Below are 25083 nucleotides of genomic sequence, written 5' to 3' on the forward strand. Positions count from 1 at the left end.
AATAGGTTTTCAAAAGATTTATTTCCCCCTGTAAATATTAGGAGCTTATCAAATGGGGTGCAGAGATGCTCCACTAGGAGATTACAACCTTGTGTTTCTATTTCCACTACAGTCTTACACTTTCAAAGCATCCTAAATACAAAAAAAAAACCATGCCTTCGATAATGAGTTCAAACTATATATCAAACAACCTGACATTTGGAATTAAATACATTTATGATGAAAATAATGTCACAATTGAAGGAGAATAGAGCAGAAAAGGAACATAATTGTAATGGCTGGTGGTAGTGCAATTTCATGTAAGAAGGTGGCAGACATCAATGTCACACAGTCTTGGTTTTGCAATTACTACCTGTGATTAAACTGTAAAAGCCATGTGGGAGCCCATTATTTCACTGCCATCACAAATGAGCATTGAGCTGGTTGAGCAGGTAATAGCACAGCGTGTGTTCAGTATTTTCCGTCTTTATGGGAACCATGTGATTGATGTGCTGGAGACGTGCACAGGGTAAGGTGGAGGGGGATAACGGCATGCTAATGCTAACATGAGTGCGTTGACCTCAAACTCATAATTTGTTCATTTAAGTTTGCATAATCCCAAATGAAAAGGAAAGAATATTAATTTCATGATTGAGATTGTCTTAAATTCTATAATAATACCACTGTTTCAAATGCTAACAATTATGATCGTTATGAATCCAACCCACATTGATAGGCTGCAGACAGGGGAAACGAATGATCTATGGGAAAATAAAAGGTGAATACTCAATATCAAAGCCTCTAGCCCCATTTGGGGTCCCCTGAAATGTAAATGGGGGCACCTGAAATATCTAGTAATTGATACATAAATAATAATAATAATTTGTAGAATGTATTTAATTTTTTTTATGTATCAACACAATCTAAAACAGCTGTAATCTATACGTTTAGTATATCAAATATAATTCTAGCCCAATAAAATGAGTATAAAGAAAACTAATAAATAGAAAAATTTATCTCGTCACCTTGTACACTAATCCCAGCTACTATGTATTTGTTACACAGTATAACAAACATGATTAAAATAAATAAATATAGGAAAATAAATAGGATTTGGGGTTGTCAGGAATTTGTGATATCTAAATGGGGTCACGATCCAAAAACGTTTGGAAACCACTGCACTAGGGGTGAACACCATAACATACATCCAGATATTGGCAAGTTAATGATAGAATATATAACTTCACAATTAGCCACGCACCCAGGTTAAAAAAAAGTCCAGAGTTGCATCAGAAGTGAAGCAACCTCTCGGTTTAGAGAGGAAACATTAAAGCAGAACTAAGTAACTTGTGCTTAGCGCTCCCCCTAAAGGTCCCTTTTGGTTATGTCACTGTCGTAAAAACTCTGCACCCCCCGCCGCCTAACCCACCCCACAGCTACACGCGCACCTTTGCGGTAGCAGCCGATCACTGAAAAATCCTAATACAACAGTTGACACTAAGGGTGCTTTCACACATATAGTCCCATGTGACCATGTGAACAGTATGAGGAAGAGAGACAAGTAAAATAAATGAATGATGTGGAAGTAATACGGAAGAGAGTTTGCTGACAAAGAGGCTCTGAAGATGGATGGATAGAGGGATAGATGGATATTTGTGTGTGTGCTGCCTGATGGAGCACTGGGTTGCGAGTGTGTGTGCGTGCCTCTTGCTGCGACGACAGTGTGTGTGGTTGCTGTTGAGCTGTCACTGCATGGAGTTGCTCCGTTCATTGGACTTTTTTTTGCTGGCTCTGCCATGATATAAGTTTGAGAAACGGAAATTTGTAGACAACCGTGTGCAGCCACGCGGCTGGTCATAATCTAGTTTGTACTGGGCTGCCGTAAAGCAGTACGTCGTGCCATCGGGTCAGAGGCAAGAAAGTTGTAAAGTGCTGTTTTCTGGAGAGAGACATCGGGGGGGTGAAAGACCCCCCAACCCCCCCATAAACACTTGTATTACCATCACAGGGACTATGAGAAGGGTTTGTTAAGGCAAAAAAGTTACTTTGTTCTGCTTTAACGAGGCTATGACCCTTCACTTAAAAAATAAATAAATAAAATAAAATGATACATTTTTGTTCACAATGAGGACTATCATTATTATATAATTAAAACATTATTATTTTACTTTATTAATGAATAATATTAATAATCCAGTATTTTTTTCCTCTCCAGAATTTCTTGGACAAACTAAATATAGCATGAAACAACAATTTTATGGGTATTCAATTCAGTAATAAAGCATTTTGTGCTGTTTGAGTCCCACCACTGTGTACTCTCCTTTTATAAAACACACATTGTGCTTCATTCACTCACTCATCCTCCCTCCTTCTGAAGTGTGAGACAAACATGATACCAGATGTTTAGCTTAATAGACGAAAGAAAATAACACTAACAAAAAAAAAAAAAAAAGGATTAATCAAACAGCAATTTCAACTTGCTATTCTCATCATGTATGTTTAATAAAAAGCCAAAATAATTAAATCATTTGACAGCCATGGGTTACCGAGAGTAAAGAAACAGGAAGTAGGCGTTTAAGCGAGTGCTCTGTGGTGGATACACTTCTAGCCATCAGCTCAGCACTTTCCTCTACTGACAGCAGGGAAAACACAGGCACTTACTGTACGTGGGCGGTGGCATCTTGTCAGGGAAAATGCAATATGCATTAGACACAATCCAATCTGTCTCCAGTGGATTGGTGTGTGAGTGTGTGTGTGTTCCTGACTGGGTTTGATGGTGTGTATGTGCAGAAGTAGCAGCAGACATACAGAGAGAAAGGGGAGAGTCTCAGTGGGATGGACCGGCGCTGGGCTGGCACACCGTCAGACAAACGCACTTCATTATATGCCTATTTACCTGATTAACTGGGCTACTTTATCAGCTGCACAGCACTTTGCATTGCACAACTGTCAGCAACACCAAGCTTTCTAAAAGAGACACTCTCCCACACACCAGGTTTTAATTTATTAACTCACGCACGAGAGAGAGAGAGAGAAGACAGACATCAGTCTCAAACATAACCTGACTAATCCGCCGTATAAGAGTTTCCTGACGGGAAATAATATTTGGATGACCTTTTCACATAATTGGATGTAATAGCAATAAAGGAGAAAAGCCTGCAGCTGTCGAAGACAGAGGACAAAGCCCACCCTGGAAGACTGTCAGTAGAGGAAAGTAATGATTTCCTTTTAGATTTGCTTTGACTGGATCCGCCTGGGAGCTGTTCGAGTGGGAAACCATCCTTTGTCTAACGCACTAAAACAAAAGCTGCATCCGCATTCAACACAGTTGGACACACATTGTGCAAAAGGTGGCAAAATGACCTTTTACTGTGCAGGAAATAATCAAAAACAAGAGGGCATGATGTTTTCAACTTAACCTTATTAGTAATTATGTAATCCAATCAAGTGGTTTGTGTTTAAACCAGTGGTTCTCAACTTTTTCAGCCTGTGACCTCCAAAATAAAGGTGCCAGAGACCGGGGACCCCCACCGTACTTGAAGGTGGTTGAACACAGACATGAACATTGAAGAAAAGTCATGTGGAGACAGGACCTACAGTATAAGGGGAATAAAGGGGGAGCTTTTTGGGGTCCATCCATAAAAATAAGCAAAATGATGGTCCATTGTTCTATGAATCTGTGATAACCACATGCATTTATTAATCTGGATAATATCCACTGTTATCCGGGAAGTTTATTATTATTTGCACCACTGTGTATATAGTCATCCTAAACATGTAAATCAGATGTTTAATCAGAAATGAAATGGGTGGAAAAAATGGCAGAAAAGGTGGTAAAAGGGGATTTTAAAAAAAACACAGAAATTGGAAAAAAGTTGCAAACGAGAGTGGCCAAAAACAGACAAAAAAAGTGGTAAAAATGGTTCAAAGTGTCAATAGTGGCAGAAATGGGGTAATGCAATTTAAAAAGTAGGAAGAATTAGTTTAAACTTGCGAATAATGGGCATAACAAAGCGTGAATGTGGTTACATTTGAAATAAATAAGCATGAAATATGGTCAAAAGTGGTTAAAAGTGACAATAATTAGATGGGAAAGGTGGTGGAAAGGATTTATTAGTGCCGAGAATGTCTCGAAAGTGGAAAAAATAAGGAGAAAAGGCATTGAAATTTGATGGAGAAGTGGCAGAAATGGAAGTAATGTAGCATGAATGCATTAAAAGGAGCAAAAATATAGCAAGAAAAAGTGATCAAAATGGGTTAAAGTTTGGCAAGTTTAGTGTAGTTGCAGAAAAAGGGTAAAAATATGAACAGTAAGTATGAGAAAAATTGACCCATTTATTATTAATTCGTTACATAAATTTTGACCTTCAACATAATTTTGACAGTATTCTATAATTGAATAAATTATCCGATTTCCAATATGTGTTTTCAGGCTGATATTGGACCGATATCAATATCAGATCTGGACACCCCTATAAACAAGCACATACAAAATAATACATCCACATTAAAGTGTCTTCTTACATAAACCGAAAAAATATTAACAAAGGCTAAAAGCGTGGCAACACTTGGTCACAGAGCGTTAAATCAGTCTGCATTACATCATATATTAAACACTGCGTGGCAGACGCTCACACGACATCTGTTTGTGCAATAAAACAGGCAGACCTCTGATCACAGGTAGTGTCATGTCTCGTGGGTAGAGTTAAAAAGACGAGCTGAGGGATTGTTTGTGTGTGTGTAGGTGACATGAAAAAAAGAGGAGGGAATGAATAAACTGTGAAAGGTGACATAAAGGAAAAAATAAAAAATAAATGAAAAACTGTGACAGCAAACACGGGAAACAGAATTGTGTAGTGTGTATACAAGCTGGCAATGGTAGCGTGTGTGTGTGTGTGTGCGCGTTAGCCGGTGTCGCCTGATACAATCTTCGATACCTTCAAAGAGTGTAAAACAACCGTCAAGGTGCTTTTCTTTCCTCTCTCTGGCCAGAAATTACCAGGTTTGGAGCTCCAAAAGAAATAATATAGAACAAGACATAAATAATGAAAATGATAAGGGGATTTTTTTTTTAAATTCCTGATGATTACATTATTTAAAAAATGTCTATTTCAAAATGTCTTCAATAGTAGAAAACAGTTAAAAAAAAAAAACCAGAGAAAAGCTCAGTTACATGAAAGGATTCTTTTTAAACTAAAGTGAACAAACGTGAACTGCATTTCAAGATAAGAATGAATGATTGCAGCAACTCCCGAGAATTGCTCTTCAGACATTTAATTTTAAATTTGTAAAAAAAAAAATTTGCAATTACCTAATAGCCTCCGGAATAACACATTTCTAAAAAAAGTGATATTTTAAATGTGATGCTGTATCTCCATCCATGTGCACTCTGAGCTGAGAGTTTTGGTGAAGCCATGTGACTCAAAATTAAGTCCTCAAATTTCATCAGATTTGTGTCCCCTAGTTCATTAATATGCAAACTACTATATCTTTGTAATTTACAAAAAATAAATAAATAAAAAATTGTCTAAAGAGTAACTTTGGATGACATGTGTCTAAGTTGGAAATTTAAAAAAAAAAAAAAAAAACTAGTACAGTGCCCATCAGAAGTATGTATTCATATAGTGGGAGGAGCTTAAGTAGAGTTGTTAATTATGGCCAAATGAGTATGTGTTTGAAGGTTGGATGTACAAAGAGGTGTACATACTCTGTAGAAGGAGTATATTTATAACAGCATGTGCAATTTCACTGGTTTAACACTAGCATGCCCAAGGTTTTCTTACTCCTGTTGCCCTGCCCAGAGGCCGCCAAATGACACTCATTTGCAACTCAGTGGGGCCACCTCTCTTATGTAAATAAAGCCATTCGATCGGAATGTGCAGCTAGGCAGTGACAAACTTTGGGGGTTGGTGTAAATGATGGCCAGTGTTGAGAAACCAGTTTCTCCCAGGTAGATGTTTGTTAATCCAAATAACATTATATGGAATTATTGGATAAGAATGGCCAAATTAATATGAGCCATGTGTGTTGTGATCAATTAATAAACCACAATAAATAAAATTAGAAAAAGAAAAACAGTAATAAAGCAACCAAGCTCCTGTTTCCTACTCCTGTATTTTCACTATTTACCTTTATTGTTTTTGTGCTTATAAATCAAATGTATTGTTGCTATTTATGGTAAAGCAAGATTTCCGAGTGTGAAAAGGACTGTTTGAGTTCTCACTTTAAAAAGGTAAATTCACGAGGTCCACCATTCACTAACCAGGTCCATGAATTATTTTATTAAGCTATTATTTTACAAATTTGAAGAAAGTGCACAAGATGCACAAAGAATCAATGCTTCAACAGGGAAAAACAATCTCAATCTCTGTTTACACCATCAGTTATGCTGACATTATCCCTCTTGACCTTTGACCCAATGCGGAAGTACTGAACCATAGTGAAAGTTTGAAAAGGCTTATCACCTCAAGGTGAAAAAATAGCCAACTCAGGGCAGATATTTCACTGACTCTGGCGACTGAGAAGCAAGGATGTCAAAAGTTTACAGCTCTCAGCAGGCTTTGGAGATGATCCTAAATGACGCCAACCCCTGTGACTCCGATGGAGAAGAAATATCCCTTCAGCTGAGTTCTGACTCTGAAATTTCTTCCGGTAAGATTTTCTAAACATCCTTTTTTTTGTTTGCTGATTATGGCAGTTGTGTTTTTAATGTTTCATTAATCACATCTCAAAAATATGATCACCCTATACATGAGGAGGATTCGCCACCTTCAGAAAAGAGAGGTCGCCTGGAGACACACGAGTGGCTGACAGAGACGGCAAAAGACGGCACAGTGTGGCGTGAAGAACAGGTCGGAAGGCCTCTCCATCACAGCCCAATTGAAGGTCACGTCACAGATGGAGAGCCAACTGCTTTGGCCAGAAGAAAGGTGACGAGTCGCTTACAGAGTTTCTTCTGCTTCATAACTCTGGAAATGCTTCGGACCATTCAGGAGTGGACTGTCCAGCATGCACTCCAGACACAACATGAGAACTGGTTCATGGCCATACCTAAACTAATGGCGTTCATTGCCATCCTGCTTCTGTGGGGGATTGTCCGCCTTCCATCGCTGCATGACGCATGGTCAGCAAAACTGGGACCGCCCCTGATCAACAGGATTATGGCTCGAAACCGTTTCAAGGACATCATTCAGCATCTACGCTTCGACGACAAGGACACACGCGGTGAACGAGTTGCGACTGACCGGTTTGCTGCAATCTCTGACGTTTGGGGGTCTTTTGTTGCCAACTGCATCGCTTCGTACAACCCAGGCAGGCACATCACCATAGATGAGCAACTTTTTCCAACTAAGACTTGCTGCTGTTTCTTGCAATACATTGCAACGAAGCCGGACAAGTTTGGTATCAAGTTCTGTGTGGCATGTGACCTTAAATCCAAGTATGTGTGCAAAATCATCCCATATCTTGGCAAAGACCCCAGTCGTCCACCTGGGGAGAGATTGTCTGAAAATGTGGTGATGAAGCTTATGGAACCGTTTATGGACAAAGGAAGAATTGTTACAACCGACAATTTTTTCACTTCATTGTCACTAGCACGTCGACTGCACAGCCGGAAGACCACCCTCCTTGGCACAGTCAATAAGATTCGCCGGTAGCTTCCAGATTCAGCTAAAAATAATTTGGCCCGTGAGGAATTCAGCACACAAGTGTTTTCAACCTCTGGTGCCACACTGACTGTTTATGTGCCCAAACGAAAGAAGACTGTCTGCCTCCTCAGTAGCGTGCACAGCGTGGTGGAGACTGAGGCTACTCGGAAAAAAAAGCCGAACACAGTCACCAACTACAACAGCATGAAATGCGGTGTGGATGTCATGGACCAGATGGTTCGAAAGTACACTGTGCGTTCAGGAACACGGCGTTGGCCAGTCGCTGTGTTTTACAACATGATTGACATTGCAGCGCTGAACGCACATGTGCTTTATCAGGCATGCACTGAGGTCAAGGGGAGAAGGGTGGACTTCTTGCTGGAGCTTGCAAATGAGCTTGCCCGGTCTCATATGGCAGCCAAGGAGGTGAATGAGCAAAACCTTCAGCAACAACCACCCACACGTGATGTGGGGAAAAGGGCATTGTGCCAGGTGAAGTGTTGCTGCAGGAAAAACCGTGCCACCAAGCGTTGTATGTATTGTGACAAGTTTGCATGTGGCAAATGCATAAAGGAGGTGTGGCAGTGCCAGAATTGTTCACAAAATCTCTATTAAATAAATTTCACCAAGAATGCAAACAAACTGTTGCCGTCTCACTATTACTACTTACTACTTTCTGTTGCAAAAGTTGAAATATAAGTTGCAACCTCTATGTAGCTGCTGTATGGGAAACACAAAGGAGATTACAAAAGGTCTTTGTGTCCTGGAACCTACCTAGCCACCCCCCCCACCCTAGCTGAGGGGGGAGTAGTGGCCTCAGTAACATAACAATGGTCACAAGCTGAGTTGTTCACACCCGCCAAATGACACCAGCTTGGACATTAAAGGTATAGGTGTCAAATGACACCACTCTGGTCATGCTAGTGTTAATTCTATGGGACATGCACATGTTAAATGTGTTTGTTGTTTTTTTTTTACTCCTTTTTAGATTTTTCTTGTTTGGTGTATGTTTTTTGGAGTCATGTGTACTTTCGTTACTTTCTGTTGTCTTTTTGTGCATTTTTTGTATAATTTTTATTTTTGTTGCCATTGTAGTGCGATTCTGGAGACATCATTTTGTGTATTTTTATATCTTTTTTGGCGTAGTTGTGTGCAATTCTGTTGTCATTTTGGGTATTTTTTTGTATAAATATTTAGTTTTGTGTACTTTGAGTCATTTTCATGTTTTTGTTGTCGTTTGGTGTATTTTTCCGTAATATATGTTTTTTTGGAAAGTCATCCGGTTCATCCAGTCTAAACAGCGAGCGGTCAAACAAACATGAAAATAAATGTTTTGAAATGACCAATTAAATCCAAAATGACGCATTAATACACTCGGGCTATGTGCAAGCTGTTCATAAAGTTTCAGGTCGAACAAACACCGTGTCGGAGAGAAATTCGCTCCACAAACACACACAAGCACGCGGACCTTTCTTGTATTATAGATAGATGTCTTTATTATGGGATGCAGTTAAGACTAGCCCGCCCCACTCTATATTAAAATCAATGCTAAGCTAACTACCAACTCAATACTCACTATACCTCTTTATTTACAATTTTCTCAATCCTAACTACTCACCAAGGATTGCAGAGTTGACAGGTGATAGTTATTATAAAAGGGGCGGAGCCAACAGTGTCGGTTTGTGATGTCAGAAGCCACCCAACAACACAAACCACCATTCACACTCAAAAGTTTATTTATATTGTAATAGCTGGATTTCAACCCATAGGGGGCAGTCACTCTTAGATTTATACAACAAAATACACCAGATTGAAATACTTTGACTAAAACGTCAAGAGTTGGTTAAATCAAAAACACTACTGCATGCCCAAATAAATTAGTTTTTAGCAGAAAAAAAGTGTTTTGAGGGATTTCGTTACTCTTTAAAGGGTACATGTCACCAAACGTCATGTGACATACAATGCAGCCCTACAGTAAAATTTCTCTGAATTCTGTTGAGGAATAATAAAGTATAACAAAAAAAAAGAATAATAATTTTTAAGGAATATAAATCGCTTAAACAATGTCTCGTCATACTTGTACTTTTTTGTTGAGATTATTTCTCTGTCACCATGGGTAGTCTTCCATCAGCTAATATGTAATTTGTGGTAATGCATTGAGGCTCCTGACTGCTGGTTGATTAATATTGTAGTCTACAATTTATTTTTTTTATTCATGTACCCCCTATGACAATTTGCGTACCCCCCTTTGGGAACCCAGGACGTAGAAAAAGGACAGTACAAGGCAACCTGCAGCTTCACTGCAGCACTAAAAGCTCAAACTGATGACACCTACAGAGTTAAATAGCATTATAATTATTATCAATACACAAACGACTGTCAAATATGCCTCCATACTGTGTAGTAGCTAATGGAATAAGACTTCTGTGAATGGAATTTCCTTATTTACACGAAGATGGCTTTTACAGTCCAAGCACATACAGCAGGGCTGCTGGGAAGTCTACTCCCTCATCATATTGGGTTAATATTAGAGTGCTGGTCCGGCCCCAACCAGACACAATTAAAATATAATTTTTTTTCTCTCATGCTAATGACACTTTTGATAAGGCTGAATGTCTATAGATATGTAAAACTTTTTTTTCCCTCCATTGAATAAGACAGTGTTAAAACCAAGTTAAAAGCTCCATATACAAAAGCTAGGTTTACACACAGAAATGTAACTAAATGTATTACTTTCAATATTTATGAATTGATTTTGATCATTACTATTCATCTTAAATAATGCCTCCATCATGTCCAACTCCAATAACAATGCCCACATTTTATCACGTTAGAAACACCAATGTGTAGAGTACAAATGTTGAATAGAAGCATTGTGCACTGCAGGCCTGTTGATCCTCATTAAAATCAAGAATTTGACCATTCTGAGGAAAAGAATAGGTGGAGCAAGACGGTGAATAGAACAGAATAATAGAGAGGAACTGTAGAAAACCTCAAGGATACATATTTCAATAGTGTCTGGCAATGAGTCTGAGGTCATTGAAGTACGCTGGCATTATTTGAGTTGTAATTTTTAACGGATATTCCTGCTATCTCCTTTTTTCAAACATGCAGACATTATTGACTAACTGAAATATCCATCACTTGTCTCAAGCAGAAAGTGGTTGTTTGTTCCAATGTAACTCAGCAATCCTATCTCAATGCAATACAGAAGATTTAGAAAACATCTAATCGATTTGGTGTTCTATCTTTCAGAAAATATGGATAAATTATTTATATTTCAGTCAAAAGAAAAAAAAAAAAAAATGTGTCTGCTTTCCTACAACCCACTCTTAAACTTTGTGATGCGACCACAAGTATGAAAAATTAAGTTTGTTACGCAGTGTAACAAAATGAACCAATGTCATGAGCGGTTTCTATCAATCTAAATCTTTAGATTGGATTCAACCTAAATATAAAATCTGTGAGAAATGAAATCTGAATGCAAGAGATGAAAAATACTCAATACCAGAAGAAAAAACTGGTTCATTTATGCAATAAAGTACAGTAGTCCCTCACTATAACGCGGTTCACCTTTCGCGGCCTCTGTGTTTCGTTGATTTTTTTTTTTTACAGTGCATTTTTTTTTTACAGCATATGAACGCGCATTGTTTTCTGCGTCCTGATTGGCTAATGCTGCGTTCACACCAAATGTGTCTTCTGTGGCACCGGACGCATCTGCCGCACGAAACGTTTTGCATGTGTCGCAGGATCAAAAAATGTCTCCATTCGCTTCATATGCTTGTCTGACGCAAATCCCCGCCCACCAGCAACACATCCAACTCGGTGAGTTTCACTGCCTGCTGGAACGAGGAGCTGAGCTCCTTTTTCTCCTCTCATAAACATAAACCACCAGTGAAAAAAGCCGATGTGATTAGCAGCTAATGCTAACCTAGCTCAGTGCTACAGAGAGAACATTATCTGCTACTATCACCTCCTCACTGATTCTCCTCCACGCCTAATCCTTCCTAGTCCGGTTCCGGTTATAAAGGCCGTGTCATACAGCTCCAGGTGGTCACACACAGCTTCTACTTTTGGCTCCATGGTTGAATGGGTGAACAGACCGGTGTCCGTGTTGACGTGACGTCATGGTCAACAAAGACTCTGAATGCGTTCGGCATCAATGTTTGATCACTAGCAGTGTGACTCTGAAGTGCTGTATGTTTGAAAACAGGTTTATGTTTTAAAATCTATGAAGGTTTGAACTTTGAGAGTGTTTAAATGAGAGAATATGTTAATTCCTGTCTGAGAAAAGTGTATAAAGTGTGTGATGAGGGGTTTTACAGCCTTAAAACATGTATAATAATTGTAAAAAAAAAAAAGAAAAGCCGACTACTTCGCGGATTATTTTTAGAACGTAATCCCCGCGATAAACGAGGGACTACTGTATTGCATCCTCATCTCCAACATTAACACATCACGTATTTTCAATCTTTGTGTATCAGTTGTAATCTAACCTCTTTATTTCAGACCTTCTTTTTCCTTGTACTGGCCTTTTCTCCAGATGTTTAGAAATGTCAATTTCAGCTGAAAGTGCAGTTTTTTTGTTTTTTTTTCTCCTACTGACTTTACAGACTGAACCATTCAAATGTCAGAAAAATTTTCAGGAACAATGCAAACAATGGCTTGATAACATTTACTCTCCCACAGCTTGAGTTCCTTTGTCTTGAGCATCTCATAAATATTTACTGCGGGCAAGCTCCAGCAGTTTAAAGTAGGTGATAGAGAAGTCTGGCAGACGTTTTAACTGTCAGAAAAAAAAAAAAAAAAAAAAAAAAGAATAAAACTGCACATAGCGGGAGTGAAAGCCTATTCAATCTTCAAGCTAATCTTTTGTGATTATATAACTTGTCCAAAATCATGTTTTCCATTAAGAAGCACTGATTTGTCTAAGGCCCCATTCGCATGGGATAAGTTTTATCTGGGGACCCCATGTAATAAATAAATGACCCCCAACGTCTGCATTTTATGTGGCGCATTCGCACGGGAAAACCGAAGCCTGAGATTTTGCTGAAATTTAAGGACATCTCCCGGATATGATGTCTACGCATTGCTTAACATTTGTTCACGTTGTTTTCAAGATGGCGAGCGCTAAGAAAAAAGTAGGCACTGGACACGAGAAGAAACCTTAAAATTAATTAAAACATGCATCCCGGAAACAAATCATCAGATCCCGCCCCTTTCTGATGGCATTTATGCGCGTGCGCACTACCGGAAAAATAATTTGCTAAAAAAAAATAATAATTCAGTTTTGTTTAGTTTTTTTTCCAAAGTGAACGGACAAGTGTTTTAAACAAAACACGTAATCACCAGCATCAGATCTCGCCCATTTCTGTCCAAATCACAGAGAGGCCTATTCACATTGGATTAGCATTCGCTCCGATAACACGACCTTGGCTACAGCTGGCTACAGCTGAACAGCCTGAAAAATTGGGCCCAAGACTGAAGGAAAATGGTGAAAAAACCACAGGGAGGCCCTTCAGAACCCAATTCGGGTTTGGAAGAGGTCAAGGAGATGATATGCGAGGGTCTACGAAACCTATCTGCAAACTTGTGTGTCCAAAAGAGACATTCCCGAGTGGTGACATTATGGATGAAAAGGGAAAAACCTTCCAAACACCTTCGAAAGAGGAACTATTCTTGAACTGGAAGAATGCTAACAACGTCTGGCAGGGAACAAGGCCAACACAAACAACGATAGAGAGGAGGAGGAATAAAAACAAGACAACACTGACTACAGATGAGAATACACAAAAAAGGACTGTTCAGAACAACTCAAGAATGTTTGACCAGAGAGACATGTAAACCCATGTAAATTTGCGATGGTAAAACAGGGGACGGGACCCAGATAAGCAAACGTCTCTCGTCTCCTTTTTCGTCATATGCAAAAAAAAAAAAAAAAAAAAAAAATGTAAAAAAAAAAAAAAGTGAATGTAACATGTCTGAAATAAACTGAATAAATAAAAAAAAAAAAATAAATAAAATTATCACAGGACCTCGGAGTTCAACATAATATAATAGGTAATTTGCAGGGAATTTTTACTTTACAAATTACTGACGTGGCCAAATCGCACGGGATTATCTCCACAATTATTACAAATTGCATGTGGTCCTTAAATAAAACTAATCCTGTGCGAATAGGAAAACTATGTCTCAAGTATGTTGTTAATTTCCAAATGTCTCGTTTAAAATACCTCACTGGTAAACACTGGGCCTTGTGCAAGTCACTTCATTTAAAAAGCTTACTATTCTATTAATTGGTTACAAACCTTCCACTAAAACCAGAGAGGATTATATTTTATGTTTTTCCCTGTAAAATGTAGAAAGAAGCAGCAGAAAGTCCTACCTCTCTCACAGGTACTATCCCAGAAGCCCGTGCCAGTGCAGTCACAGACGAAGCGGTTCCACCCTTCCTTACATGCTCCATTGTTTCTGCAGGGATTGCTGTCGCACTGCTTCCCCGTTGCCTTCGTGCAGGACGACTTGATACCCGTCATATTTTGTGACTGGGCTATTTGTTTGATGTCCTTGCTACGTCCATCAATGAACAGATCCCGCACACAGCCCACGTAGCCATAGTTGAGCATAGCCGTCCACAGCTCAGTGGGAAGCACCAAGGCCCCTCGGGTGTCTGGCAGACCACCCAGGTAAAGATCCCCTTCGAGGTCTAACATCTCATTCTCACCACTGGCTGTAAAAGGAGTCCGACGGCTGTTTACTGAGATGATACCTGAAGAAAAAATGGAAAAAGACAGTTACTGCTCCATATAAGCTCTAATTGGATTGTAAGAAGGCATATCAAACAAGCTGTATTATCATCTCACAATGGCTAAATTAGTTATATTTGTATTTAATTAGGTTGATATCAATCCCTGTCTAAGCAGACATTAAAGTAGACCTAATAATTTTTTTTCGTGTCAACACAGTTTCTATAATCCGATGGTGTTACGAGAATCGGATTTCCACTGGATGCGTATCCGCTCCGAATCTGTAGTCCGGCAATCCCCACCGCCTCCATCTGTGCTGCGTATCTGTTGCAGCAAGGACTCAATATATCCCGCTAATTCACGTGTAATGGCACGCTATAGCGAGTTGTAGTCAATACAAAAAGTTCATCGAGTCCTTCGAGAGGAGTAGAAGGAAATCGACACAGTCCTGCCCTGTAGATCTTCTACGTTTGTGGATATTATTGTGATTCAACCATGGATAATGTCAATATTTATATGTGAAATACGATCCAATCCCGCATAGCGCCTAAAGAAAGCTGGAGATAGGCACCAGCAGACCTTCTTGCAACCCTGAAGGAGCAAGCGAGTCGTTACATGGATGGAGTTACGATCCACCTTGAGCACGGAGCATTTTATTTTGAAAATGAACCAGATATTTTATTATCAAATTGGCACAATGACTATAATGGTAATCTATCAGCTACATTTCAGCAGTTGCAGAACAGTTACGGATCCGGTGGAAATTGGGGGAGAGAGTGGTACAGTAGAAGACAATGTAAATGTTTACTTGTGGTGACCAGACATTGCAACAACAAAATATTGAGTATAATACTATAAGTCTTGGTGGTAAGTAACCACTACGTCAGAGGATGTTCTTGCACTGGTAGTGATGCATAGTTGGTGTTTTGTCTAGTTTGGTGTCGATGTAATGCCGCCTTCCAAGCGGCCCGCTATGTATTCATGCTCTTTAGAACAGTAAGTCCTCATTTCAGTTATATAGAACACCGGTAACGGGTGATGTTAACTACAGTGGAACAACCGTCTCACATATCTGGTGGCATTTTCCTCCTCGGAATCACAAGACAGAAACTTACTAGCAAAAACAGAATTATTTATCCTCATTTTATCAAGGTTACAAGGTATTATTTTTTACTTCTGAAGTGCTATTATCTTGGACTTCGACGCACAAAACTTTCATTCATTCTGCGTCTATTAAGAGGAAGTTTTGGGAATTGAACTAGTGCATGTACCCTTTAGAGATACAACTTTTTCACTTCCGATTCGACACAAATATTGCAGCCTTGAGTATTGGCCGATATGATAACAGCACGAATCATACATACTTTTACTACTTATTTTGTAGTGTGTAATGTTAGAAAAGGCTTGATCAAGTGATGTTACTCAAACAGAGAATAGTCAGCAACAGTAGGTATGAGAAAAACTGACCCATTTATTATTGACCAATTCGATACATACATTTTAACCTTCAACACAATATCTACAGTATTTTACAATTGAATGAAATAAATTAAAAAATAATTATTATATTGGTTATGATATCGGAGATTTTAGATGCAGTCGGACAAAATACAATATTCATTTTATGGCTAATATCGGACTGATATCCGATATCAATATCAAATCGGGACACCCCTAGTACCCTTTATAATTGAAATTTGGATAAAAAGAGAGCACTGTGTGTGCTCCCTTATACTGTATTAAGGTCTCCAATCAAAATGGATCCTTCACGTAATGAACTACAAACTAACCAGAAAACAGGTCGATAGATTCACCCCAATAAATGTATCATCTAAAAATATATAATCAGAAGGAAAAAAAAAAAAATGATCCTTTTAATCTATATGCTAATTCACGTGCCTTTTCTTGACTTGAAAATTATAGTTTGACTAGAGGTTTTCACAGTAACATGCACAGACGCTTTAGCATCACGTTATAGCCAACCATATTATTACTCTGATACACTGTATCAATTAGAGCGGTCACATCAATGTCAAAAAAAGTAATTGTGTTATTTTTTCAAAAAGAAGGAATAGAGATATTTCTAGAATTCTGATGTACTCGGGTTTAATATTTTTTTTCCTCGAAGCAACCACAAAAAACATTGCTATAGTTGTCTGCCTGAAGAAAAAGTGTCTTATCTGCCTTATTAACATTTAACTTCACCCTTAAGTGTGATTCTGGCTGTTCCTAACTATTCCAAAGTCTGGTATCATACATCTGCCTCATTCTTCTCTTTCCAGGGAAAATCCTACTTTCTACTTCGCTATCGCACTGGGGGCTGCGCTGGTGATTCATCACGGTAGGGCGCGGTGACACAAGGCTGAATTGGCTGCTCTAACCTGATATATAACACAGGTTGTAACAACCACTAACCCAACTGAGTCCTCTGGAGGATTTCCTCCTAATGCAGAGATTGAGCAGAGGTGGAGTCTGAGGCTAAAGAAGTTTGTAACCACTTTCTCTAATTTAATTTTCCTCTAATACTTTCTTCTGTATTTGGCAGTGTTTTGGTCAGAGGAAGAATGGACAGCGTGATACAGGCACGGGAAAATATATTTAGTACCAATCCTGAGAGACGGGCAGTTTTATCACTGCAATAAATCAATGCTGAAATTAATATATTGTGAAAGTTATCATTATGGCATGGTTTGGATGTATTAGAGAACAAAAACAGCTTCCAGGATTTTTACTCTCAGAATTGCTGCTGCAGATTTTGAGGCACCATTTGTAAACAAAATAGTGTATAACCTTTTAAATCCAAGGAATTGTCATGATACAACAGGAAGTCAATGTCTATTTGACCTACCAATGTGCAAATGTGTACATTGTATATCTACAATGGGCCTTCATGAATCTCTAATTCATGAAGGCCCCATTCTCAGAATCTTGACATAGTGAATGGCATAGTTTTAACTGTACTGGGTGTCTTTTTTTTTTTTGTGAGACATTGAGAAAGTGAGATGAGGAAAGCAGTGGTATTATTGTAACCCCATTATTCCCTTTAAGTGTGAAACTGATCCAATGACGTCAGTGACATAAAACATGGGTGACATTATTGTTAGAGCTTCATGAAAACTAGAAAATGGACCTCAGATGATTTCTTTTGAATTCTCTCCCTGGGAGTATATCATGGTCTAGTTGTCATCTACTACCTTTCAGAATTGAGTTAAAAGCCTGATTCACTGAAATTAGGCATTACACGACAAAGGATTTCAGCTCATACAAAGCAGTTGTTCTTTGGGGACAGATTTTTTTTTTCCCTATCATTTCCTACCTTTAACAACTTTTTCTTGATTCTTACCTGATCGGCCGTCTCTCTGAATATCCACATGATGCCAGGCACCGTCATTCACCTTGGCCAGTGTTGCCTTGACCTTGATGGTCCCTGAACCCATATCCAGCAGCAAGTATAGTCCTCCATCAAGCAGCTCCACCGCAAAGAAGTCAACCTTGTTGTTTTTTATGCCTTTCACATCTTGCCGATCTTGGGGTTTCCCGTGGGTGAACAGAATGAGACCGTTGGGTTCTGAGGTGCGAAAGTCAAACGAGATGGAGCCCACACGTTTGGTGTTCCATTTTGGCAAAGCCAGGTAGGAGTCTGGGGTCTCAAAGTTGATGGGGTCGAGAGTGGGAACGTTTTCACACTTAAAGACCACGTCGCCCTGAAGTTTCATTTTGGGATCGACAATGCGGGCAAGGCGAGAAAGCTCCAGACGTATGTCGTTATTCTTGTATACCACCTGTAAAAAATATACATAGAGAATAACAGTCAATAAAATATTATAAGTAAAAGGATCACCAATGAAACTTAATAGTGAGAACAAAGCTTTATGTTCTTAATCATTCGCATCTAAAGGAAAAATTCAATTGGCCAAATTACAAGATTGACTAAAAGTTCTAGATTAATGTATAAAATGAAAAATGTTCTAGCTAACCATAAGCTCAGTCCCTGTTATTACATATTTTAGCTTTGAAGACAGCTAAATCAATAGAACTAATATATTGTAAGGTGTGTTTGTCACAGTCATTTTCCATCTCAGCTTCAATTTGTCCATGATGAAAAAGAGATGCCAAGAAAATGCAGGACTGTATTAGGGTTCGATTGAACGCCCTTCGTTATGAGAAAGTGATGGCCAGATTACTACTAAATTATTCTTTGTGATGTTCAAAAACACTAGTCTGTGATAAATTGAGGGTAAAACCCCTTGGGAAGAAGTGTGACCCTGTAAGAATACATCCAGTAATAAACGGCAGTAAATTCACAGCAACCCTCTAATCCATCAAAGTCGAAGGTATCTCGACAATATAGCCAAGCACAACAAAACAACCCTGAGAAGAAGAGTGGAATATCATCAATTGGAATCTATTGATGCAGAAAATGAATACGTTTTCTCTCTTTTTATGCCCTTCTGAGGAGGAATATAAGTCTTTTCTGGTATATAGACCAATGTGAGCGTAGGAAACTGCAACATTGTTACATGGTGCACAGCTGTCAGCAAACAGAGTTTACTGCTGTGGGATTACTGATAATCCTGAAGATTTGACAGTAAATCAACACAGGTGACCCAAACGCTGAGGAAGGCGAGAGAAGAGGAGAGAGAGAGAGGATAATACACAGACAGTATAATCTGTGTTTTATCACACTTGTGTGGTAGAAATAACCTCAGTCTTGTCAATTCAGAGAACAAACTTAAGTCATACCAATGCATGGTTTTTGTGAATTATCAGTCAATTCTGCCTTGAACATGAAATAAAAACTTCCTTATACTGAAATCTACCACACATTTTTTCAAACAAAAATATTTAAAGCTAATATCTGAAGTTTCTGGGAAATCTATGTTTATGTATGATTCTTTTGAAATGCGATAAAATGCCTAAATTGTATTTTACTATGGTCTACTGCCGGTGGTCATTCATATACATCAATGTATATAAGTCCCGCCTTCATCCTATAAACCCCTATACAAATTGCAAATCGCGCCGCCATCGCCCAGCCAATAGGCTTCGACTTCCTGTAGCCTCAACGCCTCGCTCGAATTTGATGACGAATTTGACGCGGCACTGAGCTGAAGAAGCCGCACCTCCAGAAAGCTCTCTGTCGTGATTGACATGTAAACAGACACACCTACGAGGTGAGCATTTCAGCGTCCTTTGCGCAGTGCTATGTATGCATTTTCTACAGTCTATGTATGTACCGGCAAACGCCCCACGCTCTGTCTTGTGTTTATAAAGCAGCATGAGCTCGGCTACGGAGTGTGCGGGAGGAGGGCGGGCCGTCCGCTGGCCCTAGGTCACTGTGCGGGGAGGAGGAAGTCAGTGTCCCGTCTATAGACACACCCACTCATGAATATGCATAAGTAGGACGCAAATCAGCCCGTTTGTGTAGAGTTGCTCAGAAAGTGACATTTCAGAGGCTAAAACTCTGGAAAACAGGCAAGTTTGGGAAAATAAACTTCAACTACTATGTTTTAGGGTTCTTAGAGCTAATGGCGATGGGTGAAAAATAGCATGACATGGGACCTTTAAGAACTAAACATAGTAACTAACTAAACACCTGCTTTCTCCTGACCTGCCACTCGGAGGGAAATTACAAAAAATGCTGTGATTATGGGCGTGGCTCCTTGAGCAGATAAGACACGCCCAGTCTATACTATAAAATCTCCAATGAACAATCTATGCTACGTTATCTCTAGCTACTCATTACTCAATATACCTCTCTAGTCTCTCAATCCAACCTACTCTCACAGATTGTAGAGCCCACAGGTACTAGTATTTAATAAAAGGGGCGGGGCTAACAGTGCTTGCTTGAGATGCAAGATGGTCCCAAAACGTCACATGATCTTGTTCTCAGCCAATAGCAAAAATCAATTGAAATACTTTGACTAAAATGTTGAGAGTTGAACCAGGATCAATCACCAGCAAATACATTTGTATTCAGCAGAAAAAAGTAGTTTTGAGGTTTAGTTACTCTTCAACTGTCATACTAATGCATGGTCTTTGCGCTTCCTTATGCCTTATACATTTTTCAAGCAAAGCTTTAAACAGATGAATAAACATAAAAGCACAAAATAGATACCAAATGTTAGCAATACACTTAAAATGGAAACCAATTAGGTGGTTCACAGTCAGCGCAAAACCTAAAAATGTTGCCAAATGTTTCAATAGAACTTATCAACTGTGAGGCATGAATCAAAACACTAGTTTAAAATAATGAAACCATAATGCTGGTTCCAAGTGAAATGTATTGTATCACAATACTCTGCGCATTATGCAGCAGAGCTTTTCTGTTCCCATGCTGACACAGATCATTTAGTGAACTTACCCACGCGTGGTTTGTATCACAATTCGACGCGGCAGAGAAAAGGAAGAAGCTCTGGTTGATGCAATACGTTTTGTCCTCAATACGACTGAAGTTGTGCATGAGCAACTGAGGTAAACATGTTGCAGGGGACTGTGGGAGTGAGTACATGAAGGTGAAAATATAAAACTCTTGTGTTTTAATTCAATAGGGATATTTTTGACAGACCTGACCTGCCCACACAGTGCTTCAGGCAATTACCACTAAATGACATTGTGCCTGAAGTGGATAATTTTCCTGTCAGCCTTTTCCAGCATATGTTTTTAGGACAATTGCAATGAACCTAATCATTTGTGAACAATGCTAAAGAGATTAATTCTCTCTATGTAAGCATCGCTCAGCTGCCAATGTCGTGGCTGTGAGTCTCAAATGAATCTAATGTGGTAACTTTCTTTCAGAGTTGTCTAAAAAGTTGGAAAGTTTGGTACGATTATCTGCGTAACATAGATTTCTAGCTGCACTGTTAAAGATGCTTGCAAATAAATAGATACAGTGAACATACAGCTGAGGCTTGAATTAAACATAGTTGCATTAGTGTATCCTAAAGAGGGTAATTTGACTTCTGGCTCTGGGAATACATACTTTTCTCTGTTCATCTGCTGTAAATTGCCATGTTTTGAGTCATCTGGAGCATTTGAATCACCCAGTCTGTCTCAGTTTGTATTTCAGTGGTAAGTCACATGCCTGAGTCAGCCTCACACCTGAAGCTCATCATCTAATCACCCCAGCAGCTCAAGAACCTGCTTCTGCAGCCACACCCTACTGGCCAGATGTATAATTACAGGCAGCTGTATCCTACAGTGTGTGATTCTTGTGTGTGTGAATGAATATGAATTACTAAAGATATATCACTGATATATTTCACTACATACTTATCACATGTAAATGATATTAATTTAGAATTTTTTCTCAGGGTATACATTTTATTAAAATTGTCTCCCACTGGATTTGAGCCTGCCCCTCCAATGTTTAAAGGGCCCATGTTACGCTAAATCAACTTTTCTGTGCTTTAAACATAATAACAATAAAAGTGCTATATGGGCTTCATACACATGCCCAAAGTGTATTTTTCATTGATTCCCTCAATCGTTAGTTAGAGGGTGATTTGCTCCTTTCTTACCGCAGGGCGAGCCCAAACACCTCACTCCAATTTGATGACGCGTTCCCACTTTGGTGACAAATTTGACGCGGCACTGAGCTGGAGAAGCCGCACCTCCAGGAAGCTTTCTGCCGTGATTGATGTGGAAACACACGCCCACGAAAGTGACGTTACTGACTGGATATTAGTAAGCTTAAATATTATTTTTTATATCTATTTATTTTTTATTACTGTTAAGTTTAGAGAGCATTTAAGAAGTGCAGTCCACATGTTTACATGTTTCATGAAGTTAGTTGGATGTGTTGAAGAAGCAAAGCCACATTTATTTGCTTTATTGCTGTAATTTGTGCTCTAAAATGTACATTTCAGATTTATTTAAAGTTTAAATTAATTTGAAATTGTTCATTATGAAACCGATTGATTTATCGCTTGTACATGACAAGAGGCCCTTGAAAAAATAATCGCATATTAAATCGCAATCGCAATATTGAGGAAAAAAAATCGCAATTAAATTATTTTCAAATAATTCAGCCCTAGTAAACATACCAGGCCCATACGTAACGCTGCCACAGAAATACACCGAAACAGGGAAGAAGACAACGAGCATGCGCATAAACCTTGCGACGACAAAACAGGACATAAAACGAAAAGACGAAGGAGAGGGAAACAATGAGGTAGAGCTTCGGCTAATGGCGTTATATCGTTTGCAAAGTAGCGTATACGCCGTCCGCACGGCGGCCCCAGCGGGTGGCGCTCACAGACTTTCCCACTCTGGGACCTGTTTTTAGAAGCTATTGTATTCGGCTTCCAAATCGTTGTCGCCTTGTGGGCACAAGGCGTAAAACGATCAAAAACTTGATCGTTGACATTAAAATCCGTATGAAATGCAAATGAAAAATGCAACGTAACTAAACAAACAATGACATGTTTGAGCTGTTGAAAAAAACAAAATCCTCTCTGTTCAACAAAAAAAAAAAAAGTTTAAAGATTTGCTGTTATAACTTAGCTTTTGTTTGATTCACACACGTTTTTTCTACAATCACTCTCCATTACCATCCCCTAGGCATGGGAGTGAGATTCTTAAATGCAATAATCTTCCCATCGACACGCTCTCGTCTTGTCTGTGTGGGAATTAAAGTTTGCATCATCTGGTCAATAAAGTAATCAAAAATGATAATCTTCAACATCTGTATGTAGCTTATCGTTGCATTGATTGGACTAAAGTTTTGTTAGGATATCTTTTAGCCTATCCAAAGCCTTACAGGGTCATTTCACAATGTGTGCACAGGGGGACTGTAACGACTCCATAAAAACCGAGATCCTCTCAATTTCTGCTTTAGAATGGTGTATTGATCCGGCGAGACATGAGGGAAGGGCAACTTGGTGGGAAGGATGGGACGTGTGTACACACAAGTGCAATATCCTCCCTAATCTACTTCAGATCAGTGCTCATGTCTGCAGCCGCTGTCAGCAGCTGATTTAGCCTTAGCGTTAATGTGGGAAGCAAGTCATTTCAGTCGAGTACACAAAGTCGAATGAAGTGGCCATGAAGCATTCTGGAAGCTTCACCTCAAAGTAACGATCTAGTAGGTCATACTGTATGAAAAAGCTAATTGAACTACACGAGGGCAAAGCCAAGATTATTTATCTATACCAGTCTACATTTTAGGGTGCATTATTTTTCTTTATGCTTAGGCTGACAACGCATGACGTTGTAAAAATAAAACGTCTTCTAAAAAAAACAAGTCAACATCAATCTAAATTCGTATTTCTTTCTTCTTGTTTTGGTTCCTCACACATGGGAAATCATAGGATCTATAAAAAAAAAACTGTAACTTCTTTGAAATGGAAAACAAAACATTCATATGTCAAATACGTGTTCACAAAGGTACCAGAGACAATCAAGCTTAAAGCTGATATCCGGAGTTTCTGAGAAATCTATGAAAAAATACCTAACTAGTCTTTTACTATGGTGTACTGCTGGTGGTCATTCATATACATTAATGTATATAAGTCCCTCCTTCGTCCTAAAGACACCTATACAAATGAAAACGATCGCCGAATGCGTCCAGCCAATAGGATTCGACTTCCTGTTTTTGAGACTGTCAATCAAAGTGAATGCGGAACTGTGCACGGAAACAACCATGACCATGACAAGTACTTGACAAGACAAACAAGACAAGTAAAAAAATATTATTAATACCATGCCAAAAAATATGCAGAAAATCCAGAATCTTGAATTGGAAATTGAAAAATTGCTATTTTCGCTCACGTAATTTAACACAATTCTCCTAGGGCGTTTCACTGACAGGGTTCAAAATCGCTGGAGATCATCTAGAGAAGTGGGACACCGAGAGATACCCATGGATTTTTGATAACTGTTTGCAGGGCGGAGCTGTGAATTTTGGGCAAAAATGACAAAATATTAATTTTTTGGAATATGCTCCCATTTGTACATAAAAACTCTGATTTGCATTTTTACATTTCAGCAAAGGCGGCGCGGCGAAGGCGGCGCGGCAAAGACGGCGCGGCGAAGGCGAGGGCCGTTTATCGCGCTTGTGGCTATATTTTTTGAGTTACTTATCACAATATTCTTAAGTGTGGCACAGGTTGTCACTACAGAGCTCTCCACACCCTATGTGTAAGCTGTGTGACCAGCTGACGCCCGCAATACAGAACACAAGTGAAGGTGAGACGAGTGGTCGTCTTTTTTTTTTTTTTTTTTTTTTTTTTTGAATTAATAGAGAATAAAGCTGACTTTCTTGCTTTAACAGCATTGACATGCGGCCTGGTGAAACATCACAAACACAGTCAGACAAAGAGATGGCCTTACTCTGAGCTCCACAATGATATAAACCTGACTGACTCACTGCAAAGGCATGCAAAGGTGGAGAAGACAGAACAAATAGCTGTGATGTAGGAAAGTGAAATGGAATCGGGAAGACAAAGGGATGATACAAACACCTATGTGATACTGTAAGTGCACAGACGCACACAGCGCTCAGAGGAGTGCACACACTTGGCCTAATGGAACGGAATGGATGCAAAAGATGTATCGTAAATAAACATCACAAATGGCAAAGAAAGGAGCAGGAGATCACAAGGCTAGTCGTGAGCAATTTGTATGGCGCTGGATACCAGCTGGCGTCGCGCCTGCTTAATGGAGCAACGTATGATGAAGAGGTGAGGATCACACTACAGTGCCATTGTGAA

At 39.2% G+C, this 25083-nt stretch overlaps 1 protein-coding gene across 16 annotated transcripts in view; it reads right to left on the reverse strand.

The window, feature by feature from the left end:
• nrxn3b (neurexin 3b) overlaps positions 1-25083 on the reverse strand; it is a 383656-nt gene that overhangs the window by 255077 nt on the left and 103496 nt on the right. For all 16 annotated transcript variants that reach the window (XR_003672980.1, XM_028440201.1, XM_028440215.1 and 13 more), the window contains 2 exons: positions 17715-18153; positions 14011-14394 (listed from right to left, as the gene is read on the reverse strand). Coding sequence is in view for 15 of the 16 variants with exons in the window: in XM_028440201.1 (XP_028296002.1) it covers positions 14011-14394; positions 17715-18153 (823 nt within the window). In the remaining variant the exon portion in view is untranslated. The remainder of the gene's footprint in view (positions 1-14010; positions 14395-17714; positions 18154-25083) is intronic.

The sequence above is a fragment of the Gouania willdenowi genome, chromosome 24, assembly GCF_900634775.1.
Source record: "Gouania willdenowi chromosome 24, fGouWil2.1, whole genome shotgun sequence".
In the NCBI taxonomy this organism is placed as follows: Eukaryota; Metazoa; Chordata; class Actinopteri; order Blenniiformes; family Gobiesocidae; genus Gouania; species Gouania willdenowi.